Genomic DNA, 15,513 nt, shown 5'->3' with positions numbered 1-15,513 from the left:
ACCTACTACAGGACAGGCCCAACAAAGAAAACAACAGAACGCCACTAGCCATCACCTTCAGCCCCCAACTAAAACCTCTCCAACGCATCATCAAGGATCTACAACCTATCCTGAAGGACGATCCATCACTCTCACAGATCTTGGGAGACAGACCAGTCCTTGCTTACAGACAGCCCCCCAATCTGAAGCAAATACTCACCAGCAACCACACACCACACAACAGAACCACTAACCCAGGAACCTATCCTTGCAACAAAGCCCGTTGCCAACTCTGTCCACATATCTATTCAGGGGACACCATCATAGGGCCTAATCACATCAGCCACACTATCAGAGGCTCGTTCACCTGCGCATCTACCAATGTGAAATATGCCATCATGTGCCAGCAATGTACATTGGCCAAACTGGACAGTCTCTACGTAAAAGAATGAATGGACACAAATCAGACGTCAAGAATTATAACTTTCAAAAACCAGTTGGAGAACACTTCAATCTCTCTGGTCACTCCATCACAGACCTAAGAGTGGCTATACTTCAACAAAAAAGCTTCAAAAACAGACTCCAACGAGAGACTGCTGAATTGGAATTAATTTGCAAACTGGATACAATTAACTTAGGCTTGAATAGAGACTGGGAATGGATGAGTCATTACACAAAGTAAAACTATTTCCCCATGGTATTTCTCCCTCCCACCCCACCCCCCCACTGTTCCTCTGATATTCTTGTTAACTGCTGGAATTAGCCTACCTTGCTTGTCACCATGAAAGGTTTTCCTCCTTTCCCCCCCCCGCTGCTGGTGATGGCTTATCTTAAGTGATCACTCTCCTTACAGTGTGTATGATAAACCCATTGTTTCATGTTCTCTGTGTGTGTGTATATAAATCTCTCCTCTGTTTTTTCTACCAAATGCATCCGATGAAGTGAGCTGTAGCTCACGAAAGCTTATGCTCTAATCAATTTGTTTGTCTCTAAGGTGCCACAAGTACTCCTTTTCTTTTTGCGAATACAGACTAACACGGCTGCTACTCTGAAACCTGGGGAGAAAGGGTGAGAGAGTCTACTCTCCCTTCCCCTGCCTGCTTATCTTTTTCTGGCTATTTGCATGACTACACTTTACAATTACCAGGCTTGTGGTACTGCAGTGAGCAGAACTTCCTTGAGAAGCAGTTAATACCCATCAATTAACAACAGGGGTTGCTATTCAGTGGAAATAAGCAATCACCTCAACACATCTGCAATACTCAGAGAAAGATCATCAGTTTTGCTGGCTAGCAGGAACTCCCATGAGGCAACTTTTAACGTGAAATGTGAAAAGAACCGCAGATACCTGTGCAAAAGCCAGGTACCTGCGAACATAGGGTTTCCACATTAAAGGATGGGAAAGGTATTTTGAAAGTCATGCCCGTAAGTAATTAAGGAATTCCACCATATTTGGTGGCACTTTAAAGACTAACAGATTTATTTGGGCATAAGCTTTCATGGGTTAAAAAACCAACTTCTTCTGGGTTTTTTTTTTTTACCCACGAAAGCTTATGCCCAAATAAATATTAGTCTTTAAGGTGCCACTGGACTCCTCATTGTTTTTGTGGATACAGACTAACATAGCTACCTCTTTGATACTTGGTACCATACCTGGTGTCAACCAGAAGCATTGCCTCCTTCTGACAGTGCTTGCAAGGTGAGGTTTTCCAGCACAGTAATCTCATGTCTTTCTCAGAAGAAGCTACCCACCTACTGCAGGCCAGCAGGCATTACAGGAGTACCCTCCTGGCAGACACCACATATTCTTCATTGTGTCCGTTAGCAACAGTTCTATTTTTATATTTGCAAATTCCAGGAAAAGGAGCACCTATCATTCTGACAGGGACTTCCTGACATTTTAACTTGCATACTATTTTGGGAACATCCATTCGCCCAATCACTAACAAAACCTAATCATGAGCAAAAAATGACTGATTTTTAGCTTGCAGAAGTTCTAACTAGGATAGCAACCTGAAATTAAGAGATCACAGTGTAGGCCAGCAAATACAGTAGAACCTCAGAGTTATGAACACACCATTCACCCACACACCCCATTCAGGCAGTAGCAGAGACCAAAAAAGGAAAATACAGTAAAGCACTGTGTTAAATGTAAACTACTAAAAAAGGGAAAGTTTAAAAAAAAGATTTGACAAAGGTAAGGAAACCGTTTCTCTGTTTCTTTCATTTACAAACAGCATTTTTCTTCTGCATAATAAAGTTTCAAAGCTGTATTAACTTAATGTTCATTTGTAAACTTTTGAAAGAACCACCATAATGCTTTGTTCAGAGTTCCGAACCACCTCCATTCCCGAGGTGTTCCTAACTCTGAAGTTCTACTGTATCTATATTTTGGATGCTATTTCCCAGTATTGCTCTTTCAGCAAGGCACTGGAAAGTCTTTAGCAGGACATGCAGCAGCATAAGCAGGTCTACGTGCATGACTTCAGTAAGCAGGGATGTGTCCACAGATTCAATTTATTGAGGAAAAAAGCTGTGGTCAAATTTAGCCACTTATAAATGATAGCTACAATTCCAACACAAAAGTGTGGCATTGTGTAACAGTTAAGATGTCTCAAGTAGAACCATCACTAACCAAACCATTCTTCTTATTGGATGCGGAGCTTGGCAAGCCAATTTACAGTAGCCTCATCACTGAAACACAAAACCCTCAGACTAAAAAGCTAGGAAATACAGATACATAGGGAGTATGATCCCCTTGGCAATTTATATAGAACATGCACGCTATATTGTCCGTAAGGATCTTGATGGCATTGTTCTTGATTAAAGGGAGAAAGTACTCGCATGCATTTCGGACTGCCCTTAGCTCCAATAAGTTTATGTGCAGGCTAGAATCCGCTGGGGACAAGTGGCCTTGGATCATATTGTTGTGCAGATGTGCCCCCTTACCAACCAGGGAAGCGTCTGTCGTGATTGTCATGGTTGGAGCTTTTTGTTGGAGAGGAACTCCTGAGCAGATGTTTTGTGGTTGTGTCCACCATGTTAGCGAGTATTTTACCCTGCGTGGCACTGTGAGGCATCTGTTGAGAGAGCGTCCAGGCAGTATACACACTGGTCAAAGCCAGGCCTGTAAGCATCTCATGTGGAGTCTGGCATGTTTTACAACAAACATTATTGCCAACATGTGCCCCAACAGTTGTAAGCATGTTCTGGCAGATGTTTGTGGGCTGTTCATCACGTTGAACTTAGGTCAACTAGAGTGAGGAAGCATTGTTGGGGTAACACTGCTGTTGCTGTGAGACAATCGAGGTAGGCTTCTATGAGCTGCAATCTTTGGACAGGAACCAGTGTGGACTTTTGTACATTTATGTGCAACCCTAGGTCTGTGAACAGGTTTATCGTGCTCTGTGTGGCGTGTACTGCTCTTGCTGCACTGGGGCCCTTATCAGGAAGTCTTCTAAGAACAGAAATATCATCACTCCTTGTCTGTGGAGGTGAGCTGCAATGACAATGAGAACCTCGGAAAAAACTCTTGGGGCAGTGGAAAGGCCAAAGGGTAGTACTCTGTATTGGAAATGCTGTTTCCCCACGGTGAATCTCAGGAATCTTCCGAGTGTCGGATGAATGATAATACGGAGGTTGAGGGCCAAGAGCCAGTCTTTCTCCAATGTCAGAATTATTGTGGTTAGACTCACCATTTTGAAACATCGTGTTCTCACAAATTTGAGTTTTCATAAATCTAGGCTGGGTTCCCACCTGACAGTCTTTTTCCGAATTAGAAAGTAATGGTAATAAAAACCTCTCCCCGTGTTCTGATGGTATGGGTTCCACGGCACCTAATTGTATGAGGTGGTTTATTTCCTTTTACAACAGGTGCTTGTGAGAGGGGTCCCTGAAGAGGGACGGTGAAGAGGGATGGGTAGGTGGGACAGAAATAAAGAGGATGGAGTAGTACTTCTGGATAATCCCTAAAACACATTTGTCTGTCATGATGGTGTTCCAGACAGGGTAGCATTGTGACAGATGATCTCCGAGTGGGCGGGTCACCATATCTGGTTTTGGAATCAGAGAGTGTGGAGGTCTCATGCCTTCGATCACACCTTCAAAACGACGGTCTGGAGGTGGATGGTTGAGACGTCAAAGGTTGATCTTGGTTCTGCCGACGTCTGTTCTGTTTTTGTTTATGCCGTTGGTCATACTGTCTTTGTCGGTGGAAGTATGGCAAAGACTGGAATCTCTGGTTGCAAAACCTGCTGTTTCTTTTTATTTGCAGGTACATAGATATCCAGGGTTTTTAAGGTCGTCCTTGCAGAGACACATTGGTTTTGTCTGTGAATAAGTTTTGATCTTCAATGGGTAAGTCCTCAACAGTTGCTTGGACCTCCCTTGGGAACCTGAAAAGATGGAGCCAGGATGCCCGGCTCATGACCATGGATGTAGTGATGGACTGTGCTGCTGTGTCTGCAGAGTCAAGAGAGGCCTGTAGAGCCATCCTGGCGATGAGACACCCCTCAGAAATGTTTGCCTTATATTGCTCTTTTTTGTCATCAGGTACAATTTCAATAAATTCTGACATTTTAGCAAACAGATTGTGTGTGCGTTTTGCCAGTAGGGCCGCATAATTGGCTGTGTGGAACTGGACTATGGCAGAGTAGGCTTTCCAACCGAAGAGATCTAGTCTTTCCAATCCTTATCATATGGGGTCGTTCCGGACTGGTGTTGTTTTCCCCCTTAGTAGACTGTACCCACCACCAGAGAGTTTAGTGAGGGGTAGGTGAATAAAAACTCGGCCCCTTTTGCTAGCATGTAATACTTTTTTATCAGACCTCTTACATGAGGGAGGGGCTGTAGCAGGTGTCTGCCAGATTATTTTTGCAGGCTCCCTGATATCATGAATTGGCTGGGCTATCTTTGCTGCTGGGGATGCCTGGAGTATGTCCGTGAGCTTGTGTTGAGTCTCTGGTAGTTGTGCTAGTGAAATGTCCAGGGATTCAACTACCCTTTTGAGGAGGTCTTGAAAAGATATGAAATCATCCCGGGGGGGGTTCATTTTGTCCAGTGCCAAAGATGAGATGTGAGGGGGCAGCAAAGTGTCACCTTCAGTTGTGTCCTCAAGCTCCTCCGTCTCTTCCTCTTGTGTCTCTGAGGATGCTGGGACAGTTGGCGAAGGGGACCGTGCTGCTCTGGACCTAGACAGGCTAGGGGCCTGAGGTTTTGGGCCCTATACATTACCATGGATCCAAGTATGGCCAATTGGGTGGGAATGGTATAGAGGGCAGTGCCCATGGTTGACCATACCAGCCCCGCACGTCTGTAGATATTTGGTGATGAGGGTTAGGTGAGAAGTGTATATTACTGCCTCATCCTCTTCTGCCTCATCACTGGAGACAGGAGGGGCTGATCCACAGGGAGTGGTTAACAGGCTTGGTCCTGGTCTAGATGGGGTAATGTCTGTACCGAGTAGAGGAGATTCAAGCATGGAGGCCACTATCAGATCCGCACGCCTCATGAATTGCTACGGAACCACGATGCTCGGTGCCGGGCATGGCATCATGCACTGACCAGAAATAAGAGCTGAAGCTGTTGGTGCCAATGACTTAGAGCTGTGCTGCACAGGTACAGCAGGTGGCACCATTGTACTACTCGGTGCAGAGGTTTTCTTCTGCTGCATAAGTGCCGAGCTGGGAGGCTTGACTTTACTGTGTGAACCTCCATTAGAGCTTGCCCTCACAGGGTCTTTATCTCCTTGGTAAGTCTCAGTACCAGACGTTCCCGGTGCCTCATGGTCCAACGCTCTTGGTGCTGTCAGTACTGGGGCAGATTTTTCATTTGGAGATGGCTTTCGTTTAGGCAATTCTCAGTGTGGGGATGAGCGTGGCCGCTTTTTGGTATCCTTTCTAGAAGCAGGCTCCTTAGCAGCCGCTGTTGAAGCAGATCCCCTGTCAGATGCTGCCTCTGGCGACCGTTGGCCAGGAGGCATTCTGGACTCAGGGTCGGAGGCCAGTCTGAGTGATTTCTTCATCATAAGGAGCTTCAACTGGAGATCCCTGGCCTTCCTTGTTCAGGCTGTCAGTTTTCTGCAGTGCAGACACTTTTGGATAATGTGAGTCTTGCCAAGGCAGCGGACACACTGTGCGTGGCCGTCAGAGACCAATATGGAAAGTCTGCAAACCAGGCAGAGTTTAAAGCCAGGTGCACTGGGCATGCTTTAGAGAAAAGTCCTTGGAAAGAAAAACAGGGTTTATCCCTGTTCTTTCTCCCTTTTTTTTTTTTTTTTTAAGGCAATATCTGAGTACCTGACAGGGAGGCTGGGGTAAAAGAGGAAAGGGGAAAAATAGATAGTTTTTAAAAAAGGAAAATTAAAGTAAAAATATTAAATATAAAGGGCAAGGGGATAGGATAGCTAACTACAACAAAGTGAACACTATCAGGAACAACTATGAACTATTAAGCTTATCTGAGGTAAGAGAGGGTGCTGCTGGTCATTCAGACTCAAGCAAAGGTGGTAGAGAAGGAACTGGGGCGTTGGCTGCACACCACTATGTAACCTCTTGGTGACGTGTGCGATGGCTACAGCACATGCATGGCCCAATCAGGCACTGTTATCACAAATCTCTGATTACAAGCACATGGCATCAAGACATCTAAAGTGGAACACCCACAAGGATATCCTAGAAGAAGAATATATGTTTTCAAGACTTATGCTGGCTGCAACTACTTTGCTAAAAATATAAGTCATTTGGGATTCTGGTAGTATGGGACTCAATCAGTGAGCTGTAGCTCACGAAAGCTTATGCTCTAATAAATTTGTTAGTCTCTAAGGTGCCACAAGTACTCCTTTTCTTTTTGCGAATACAGACTAACACGGCTGCTACTCTGAAACCAATCTACACCCTGGAGAACTTCATGCTGTGGAATACCTGCACACACAAAAATAAAGAGTGTTTCCTCTTTTACAGTCTGCCTCTCTCCCTATTTGATCTCTACAGGTTGTCTCTAAAGTGTCCTGTTACAGCTTTTTTTTAATCACAACCAAAGACATTAACATATAAAACAAAGTCCATTCTTCATAATCACAAACTCAGAACAGTGAAAATCATGTACTGTGGCATATCCCAGTCACCAGCAGCTAACTGAACATATCCAGATTGCAGGAAGGATTTGTATACTACAAGATGCAGCTCAAAGAGACGCTCAGTCCTTGAGTCTTCTGGCAGATTCCGCTCCTCTTGGCTATTCCTGACTCTCCCACTAGTAGTGGGCGCAGTAGGCTAATGAGAGGCTTATTTGAAGATACAGTGGATGTGCCCTTTGGGGAAATGTAACACTGAATTGATATCAGGGAACCCTGAAGTGATGCCAACACACTAATGTCACAAATATGACATTATAATGTCACTGCAAGATCAAGCAAAGGGTGAGCTAGTGAATGTTATCCTATTGGAAACTTGAACACAGAAGACAGCTGTCCAAGTACACTGTTTGCAGAAAGGTTCTTCCTCAACACCTGCAGTAAGCTTCATTCCCCTCCTCCACAGCTTATCACATGGACTATTTTATTTAATAGTTAAACCAAAGATTAGTGACTACACAGTGAAGTCATTGTTAAATCCGCTTATAATGATGATAGAAACCAGTAAGCCATCTTGTCCACAAGATCCTATAATACTGGTGTCACAAGAGTAACCTTTTAGCAAGATTGTGGTGAAACTCACAAAGGTCAAAGGTGCTAATTAAAACTTATTTTCAAATACAGCATACAAGAGATGTAAAAAAACATTTGTTGAGCAAGAGCTTTGGGCCTGAACTAAGCAGGTGCAGAGCAATGTTTTATGGAACACTAGTCTACCTTCTATGGAGAGAGGGGGATGTATAGCTTGGATGGCCTTCATCTCAGGAGAATGGGAACCAATCTTCTAAGGGACAGACTAGCTAGTCAGGTGGGCATTAAACTAACAAAAGGGGAAGAGGAAAATGGGGAAGTAATGATGTTGAAAACAAAAAGAATCAAGAAACAAAGGGATATGAAGTGAAGAAATGCTATAATTACCTATACATCAATGCTAGGAGCCTGGGTAATAAAAAAGCAGAACTGGGATTACTCATTTACAAGCATATCATCTCACTTGTTCATATTGCTGAAACCCAGTGGGAAAATTAGCATGATTGGAATGTTAGAACTAAGGGTTATAATAAGCTATTCAGGAAAGACTAAGTGGACAAAAGGGGGTTGGGATTGGCACTCTGTCAAAACCAGCATTGCCTGCTTCCAGGTGAAAAGCAAGTGATCTTGAAAGTTTATGGATCGATGTTCTCTAACAGATGAAGGCACAAGATGGGGTATTAGCTGGTGGCTGCTACACACCACCAAATCACAATGGAGAACAGGATGGCTGTATCCTTAAAACACCTACCTATAACTTGGGGAGGACTTCAATTTGAATGACACATGCTGGAGGGTCTCATGCTGCCAGTATTAAAACATCCTCTGAATTTTTAAAACTATAAATGACAATTTCCTAACTTAAAAAATGATGCATCCAATAAGGGGGAAAACCTATATTAGACCTCACCTTGACAAATGAAGAATTAATCACAGAACTAAAACATTCAGAGATGCAAGTGATTATTATTTGATTGCATTTGTTAATAATATCCAAGCCAGTAATATAGATAAGTAATGTTTTAAAAGGCTAATTTCACAAAGATAACTCAGTTCAATCAGCTGGAAGAAAATTTACATATAAAAATGTGAATGATAATTGGGAACTGCATAAGAACTTTTAACTAGATGCCCGAAAAGTCACAACTGAGAAAGACGGTTAACAATTGAGGACACTGAATAAAAGACCAGCCAAGCCAAGGGGAAGTGAAAGCAACTATAAAAATAATTCTTCTATATAATTCTCATATATATACACACATATATATACACACATATATATACATATATATACACACATATATATACATATATATATACACACACACACACACACACACACACAAACAGATCTCTCCATAAAAGCAAATGAAAAGAGGGTAAGTTGAATCGCAATAAATTAGAAGCTAGAAAATAGATAAGGAAAGCAGAAATATAAAGAAAAAAATCTATGGTCAGCAGAGTTAAGAACAATAAAAGTAAGTTTTTAAATTATATTAAGAACAAAAGGAATCACAACAATGCTATTAGTCCATTACTCGATGGAAATGGTAGAGCTGTCAATAATAATATGGCAGAAGTGTCATTTATTTCTGTTCTGGCTCTTTCCCAAAAGCAGATGAATTCACAACATAAGATGATGAAACACTTTCTGTTCCAACAGTAACTAAGAAGCACATTAAACAGCAGCTACTGAAGTCGGACATTTTTAAATTAGCAGGTCTGGGTAACTTGCCTCCAAGAGTTTTAAAAGAGCAAGCTGAGGAGCTTGCTGCGCTCAACATGGTTTTCAGTAAGTCTTGGAACAGTGGAGCAGTTACAGAGGAAAGAAAGCAAGCTAAGGTTGTGCCAGTATTTAGAAAGGATACACAGGATGACTCAAGAAACTATAGGCCTCTCAGATTGACACAGCCTGGGCAAAATAATGGAGCAGATGCTATGAGACTTGATTAATACAGAATGTAAAGGAGGGTAATGCCAATTAGACAGGATTCATTTAAAAGAGATCTTGTCAAATTAACTTGATTTTTTTTAATTTAAAAAGTATGATATAATATCACCTCAGAATTTGGCACTGTTGCAACTGCTATTGGAATCCCATATCCAGTTCTGGTGTCCACAATTCCAGGACAGTGAAATATTGGGGGCTTCAGAGAAGAGCCATAAGAATGATTAAAGGATTGGAAAATATACCTAACTGAATAGGTAAAGGCACAAGGAGCTCAGTTTATTTAACTAAGAGAAAGTTACAGAGTGATTTGATCACAATCTTCAAGTATCTACCTGGGGAATGGAAGTTGGAGAGAGGGCTATTCAAACTAGTAGAGAAAAATAAAACACGGTCCAATGGCTGGAAGTTGAAGCTAGATAGACTAGAAATAAAGCGCAAAATTTTAACAGTGAGCGTAATTAACCATTGGAACCACTTACCAAGGGCTGTTGTGGAGTCCCTCTGGAAATTTTTAAATCAAGGTTGGATTGGTCTTATTCAAATCTGAATTAATTTAGGGATGTCCTATGGCCTGTGATATACAGGAGGTCAGTCCTAGATCACAATGGTCCCTTCTGGCCTTAGAATCTATGAATCTATGAACCAAGCTTCAAAAAACCTAAATTATTAAAAATGCATAGGCTTGAGATGTAAGCACACAATACAAATATTGAACGTAAGTTTACATGCATAGTTTTACTGACAGTAATTTTAAATAGCCTTCAATGTGATATTGTTCACCTTTAAATAAACAAAGTCTAAAGCATTCAGGCTGAAACCCCCACCTTGCAAAGATCCACACAAAGCCAATGCATCAGTTTAGCCCTCAAAATAGAGCATGAGTAGTAATTCAGTGGGGCACAGACCTCATGTAAGCTGTCTACACAAAGCTGAATTTATCTCGAGTGAAGAGCGTTTCATCTCAAAGGTAGCAAACACACTTTCAAATGATGGCAGATTATTACAAAATGCAATAAAAATATGTTGTACATACACAATCTTGGAAAACCCACCCAGTAGACAGATTTATCAAAATTAAAACCTGTCACCAATATGGATGACTCTTAGGTGCAAAAATGCCTTCAGTACATTATTCTGCTTGTTGCACCTGTTTTCAGATGCTTTTTGCATTAGGCGCAACGTTACATCCAAACCTTAATATTCCTGAAGGGTTATGTAAGTGTCACCAAAACGAACACACAAGTAACATTAGACTTTTGAGAATCAGTTTCCCTTCACTTACTAATCCCTTCCTAATTACAGTAGAACCAGCTATTTGCCATGATGACTTAATTAAGCAAATTAGCTTTTACAAGAAAGCACAGTAAAGCTCACGGAAAAGGTATAATACAACGTATTCTGCTTGTTTGACTACTGTAATTTACTTTTATGGGCCTTCACAATGTACTATAGTATATTCAGTAAATATAATGAAGTGACAGTAATAAGATTTCACTCCTATAGTTCTCACCTTTTAAACTTCACTGAAAAGTAGGGAGAGAACCATTTACTTGTGCTAATTACAATGTGTACATATTTGTAGGTTCTACTGCATAAGCAGGGTACCCAAAGATAAACATGGTCAAGGGAGTTCTAAAATGTGGCCCATAACCATTCGCTGTCAATAGCTCAGATATCAAATGTAGATAAACCGCTGAAATTAAGATTAAGCATTGTATGTTGTGACTTGTAGTTTGAGGATTACATGAGGGTCGTTGATCATTTTTTGCTATTTTATTCAAATTGCAGTGGGCACTAGAGGGTATCCCTGAACAAGAACAAGAACTGCACTCAAGAGTGGTCAGTCAAGTACTTTACCTGCTTCCTTCCTCCCACGTCCTCTTCCTTTTGCCTGGACTATTACAATTTCCGTTTCTTCCTCAGTCATTTCAGAGATTTTCTGCAGAAAAAGCTTTTCTAGAGCTTCTGCCATTAAGACTATGTCATCCCCTGGCTGGATTAATGATAGATAAAATAAATTAGGCCTGGTACACACTTTCGAAGCAAGGTTTATATGAGATTGTAACCTAGAAAATTAATGCCACATTTAGGATTTTGCTCTGTCTTTTTCTCCCTTTAATATTGAGTTTAGTCATAACCAATATTGAAAATGCAACAAAACCATTCCAGTACAGACATCATACATCTTTCACCCACCCAATCTTGCACGCTAATACAGCGACCCCCAAACTTTTGAGGATCGTGCCCCCCCAACCCTGTACATCCCCACCCCCCGCACTGGGAGTGGGGACGTGGCGTGGGGGAGACATGGACAGCAATAAGGGGGACTCAGGCTGTGGCCACGGCTGGGGCAGGAGCAGAGCCACAGCTGGGCTGCGATGGGGGCTGGCATTCAGGCCCACGGCCAGGTGTGGCTCCACTCCCGGCCTTACCCCGAGCCTCAACCCTGGGTTGGAATGGAGCTGTGGCCAGGCACACACATGGGGCTGGGAACCGGGGACGCAGCTAGGGACTGGACCAGAGCAGAGCTGGGGACAGTTAGGGGCTGACTGGCACACTCTCTCTGCCCCTGTGGGTGCTGGCTCACGCCCTGCCATGCCCCCCCAAGACTGTCATCCACACCCCTTAGGGGAGCATGCCCCACACTTTGGGCACCCTCTGCTCTAATGCTTCCTGATCCCATCCATGTGGTTCCTCTGACTTTTCTTTTTATAAATGTTTACATTACGAGTAGTAGTAGTAGTATTTATATTATGATCATATCTAAAGGCTTATGGCCCTACTATGCTGAACAAAGAGAAAAGAGATGCATTATCCTTGCACTGAAGGGCTTACATTCTAAAAACAGCACAAACAGATGATGGGTAGAGAGATATGAATACAACATACAGACAAACGAGCATGGTGAAGAACAGCTTTGTTGCTGCACTGTAATTTGTTTTTTCAGCTGGAGACAGAAATAGAAAGTGGAATAATCCCAGTTTGTCACCTGCTAGTGCTATGATCAGCAGACTGCATTTTATAGGCAGCATGGCAGGTATGTGTTAAGGAGGGATCTGAAGGAAAATATGGCAGTGACTCTTTGGATTTTATCAGGAAATTTTACCCACTCATAAGTGGAATTATGGGAGAAAGCATAGAACTGCTTAAGGAAGAAGCTGACTGGGTGGGCAGCAAAGACTGGGAATTCCAGCAGAGAGAAGGAAGGGGTCAATATACTGATAAAATTACTAGATTAGTATGGTATGAGTGGGGCTAAATTAGGAACATCCTTAAAGATGAAGACAAGAAACTTGTATCTGATGCACAGGTAAAGAAGGTGTCAATGTGAGGAATCAGCAAGAGCCGATATGGTCTGAGCAACAAGCCAAGATGATCATTTTAGCAGCAGCATTCTGAATAGACCTCATGAGAGCAGTCAGCAGCAGTTAAGGGCAGAAGAGGGGAGACTGCAGTTGTCAAGACATGAATGATGAGGGCTTGGGTGAAGGTTTTGGCTGTGTGGACAGAGGTCATATTTTAAAGATGTGCAAGAAAACAGCAATATACAAAAAAAGAACTGAATTCATGGGCAGAGTGTATAATAAACCAGGGAGGCTCTACCTCCCCCGGGCTGCCATGGCCGCCAGACTCCCAGTTGCAGGGTTTGGCAGCAAAGTTTTTGCTTTATTATGCCCCAGGCAGGTTCCAGGGAGGCTGAGGAGGCACATACCACCTCCTCAGCCGCTCCGGAACTTGCATGGGGCACATCAAAAGTCATCTTCAAACATGCTTTTCCCCTGGGTGGGTTGGGTCCAGGGAGGGGGAGGCATGGCACAGCTTCAGCCAGCCCAGGGCTCCGGGGGGGTGGAGACTCGGGGCTTTGGCCAGCCCGACTGGGACTCCACCAGGCGGGGGGGTGGTGTCTATGGTGTGTGAGAGACCAGGGGTTAGCCTCCGCAGAGGGGGGCTCCACCCAGCACCCATGACTGAATGTGTGGGTCCAGTGACAGGGCAGAGTCACAACCTAACACCCAGGTTATGGGCCTGAGTGACTGGGAGGGAGGGGGAACGTGGAGGGCTTGAAAGGAAAGATCAAGAGCTGAGTTTTGGCCATGTTAAGGTTAAGATGATGACTGGATTTTCATAAAGAGATGTCAGAAAAACAGTCTGAGATACTAGACTGGATGAATGGAGAGATTGAGGGAGAAAAACAGAAAGCCCTAGGATGAAGCCTTGAGGGACAACAGCAGAAGAAACTACTAAATGAGCAGTCTGAGAGGAAAGAAGAACCATGAGAAGACAGAATCATGAAAAAAAGGGCAAAATTTCAAGACATAAGGAGTGGCTGATGGTGTCTAAAGCTGCCGAGAGATCAAGGAGGATAGAGTACAGAAACTGAGTTTTAGCTAGGGAAACATCATTAGAGACTTTAGTGTGCAATTTCAGTGGAGTGCAGAGGGCAGAAGCCAGTTTGGAGGGTCAAGAACAGAACTGGAAGAAAAACTCCCAAGAGCAGTTGCAGATAGAATGTTTCATGAGTTTGGCGATGAAGGTAAGGAGAGAGATTGGACTATGGTCTGAGGGGAAGACAGGGAAGCCTAAACATGTTTGCATTGTGAGGGAAAAGGAATGTGATGAAAGAGAGGATAAGAGTGAGAAAAGGGAGAAAGCAGATATAAAGGAGGTTAGAAGACAAGAGGGGATCGGACACTTGGGCAGGAAGAGAAGAGGAGGGAGGAAGCCTTGGTGCCAATGATGAGGGAGGAGGAGGAGAGTGTACTAAGAGCAAGAGGAGGAAGTGAAGTGTAGTGTAGTGGGGAGGATCACACCAGATCTTTGAACAAATGAACAAAATCCTGTGTGGGTCACACAGCTTCTTCGCTGCCTATGGAACCTACAAGTTAATAACTCACTCTAAGGAAGTTTCTCTTAACACTTAGTCCCAGATCCAGTTCATGCCTCCTTGTTCTTAAGACTGTTACCTTCGCCAACAGTTTGGTGGCCTCCATCTTCTCTCTACCTCATAGTTTCACAACTCAGCCATGTCCCCTACTTCAGTTTTAGAAGCATAAATCAATTCTTTTTCTGACCTATCTTCAATTATAAACACCCCATTCCCTGCCACCCTAGAGATCCTTGCTGCTCTCTGTATCTTTTTCAATTCCTTGATATCCCTCCAGTAAAATGGTATACAGAACTGTGCACACTGTGCAAGGGGGAATCTCACAGTGCCATAGTAAAAACACAACTGGGCGTAAAAGGATTCATTTCACCATTCTACTTCTCACCTCATTCCTACCACCAAGCATGTAGCCTCACCCCCAGCAGTCTCTGGCCTCTTACCATAGATATTTAAATGCCAATATCCACTATTAACTCATCTGAGTGAATATCAGGAAGATAGGTTTGTCTTGTCTTTTCATTGCATAAAGGCAAGAAGGGACCTAAACTGCTATCAAATTATTAGTATTCACAGTTCTCAAGAAACTGTTTGTTAATTTGGATTCAGTTACATTTAAGGATTGTTATAAGAAGTAACATCTGAACCAATCACATGCAGTTCTGAAGTGCTGCAATGATTACAGGACAGTCCCTTGGCAGACCCAAAGTCAAATACCTTATTGTAGATGTAACAATTTGTAAACATTGTATTAAAGTCCTGGATACATTCTTGGGCATTCCAGTAGTAGTTATTCTCCAAACGTTTCCTTATTGTTCCCATGTCCATAGGAGTTTTAATAATCTTATAATAATCCTGTGGAAATCAGAGAAAGAAATATCAGTTTAGAACCTGGAAAAATCCAACAATGCTGGTACATAAAGTGCATATTTACCGGTACTACAACAGGATAAATGCAAAGCTTTGATAAGCTTTTCCATGGCTCTTACTTCTAATCACTGAACTTTACTGATTACTCTAACCCAGGGACGCTCAATC

General features: G+C 42.8%; 1 protein-coding gene across 17 annotated transcripts in view; it reads right to left on the bottom strand.

Moving 5' to 3' along the window:
* BRD4 (bromodomain containing 4) overlaps positions 1 to 15,513 on the bottom strand; it is a 248,487-nt gene that overhangs the window by 109,141 nt on the left and 123,833 nt on the right. For 13 of the 17 annotated variants that reach the window (XM_038378569.2, XM_038378573.2, XM_038378575.2 and 10 more), the window contains 2 exons: positions 15,193 to 15,330; positions 11,451 to 11,586 (listed from right to left, as the gene is read on the bottom strand). In XM_038378569.2, the coding sequence (XP_038234497.1) occupies positions 11,451 to 11,586; positions 15,193 to 15,330 (274 nt within the window). Of the gene's footprint in view, positions 1 to 1,034; positions 2,950 to 10,072; positions 10,201 to 11,450; positions 11,587 to 15,192; positions 15,331 to 15,513 lie in introns of those variants that run through there. The other 4 variants (XM_043506259.1, XM_038378600.2, XM_043506263.1 and 1 more) reach the window with 4 other exon arrangements.

Source organism: Dermochelys coriacea, chromosome 20 (assembly GCF_009764565.3).
Source record: "Dermochelys coriacea isolate rDerCor1 chromosome 20, rDerCor1.pri.v4, whole genome shotgun sequence".
NCBI lineage: Eukaryota > Metazoa > Chordata > Testudines > Dermochelyidae > Dermochelys > Dermochelys coriacea.
The sequence above is the reverse complement of the archived record's forward strand: the minus strand, read 5'-3'. Positions and strand labels throughout refer to the sequence as shown.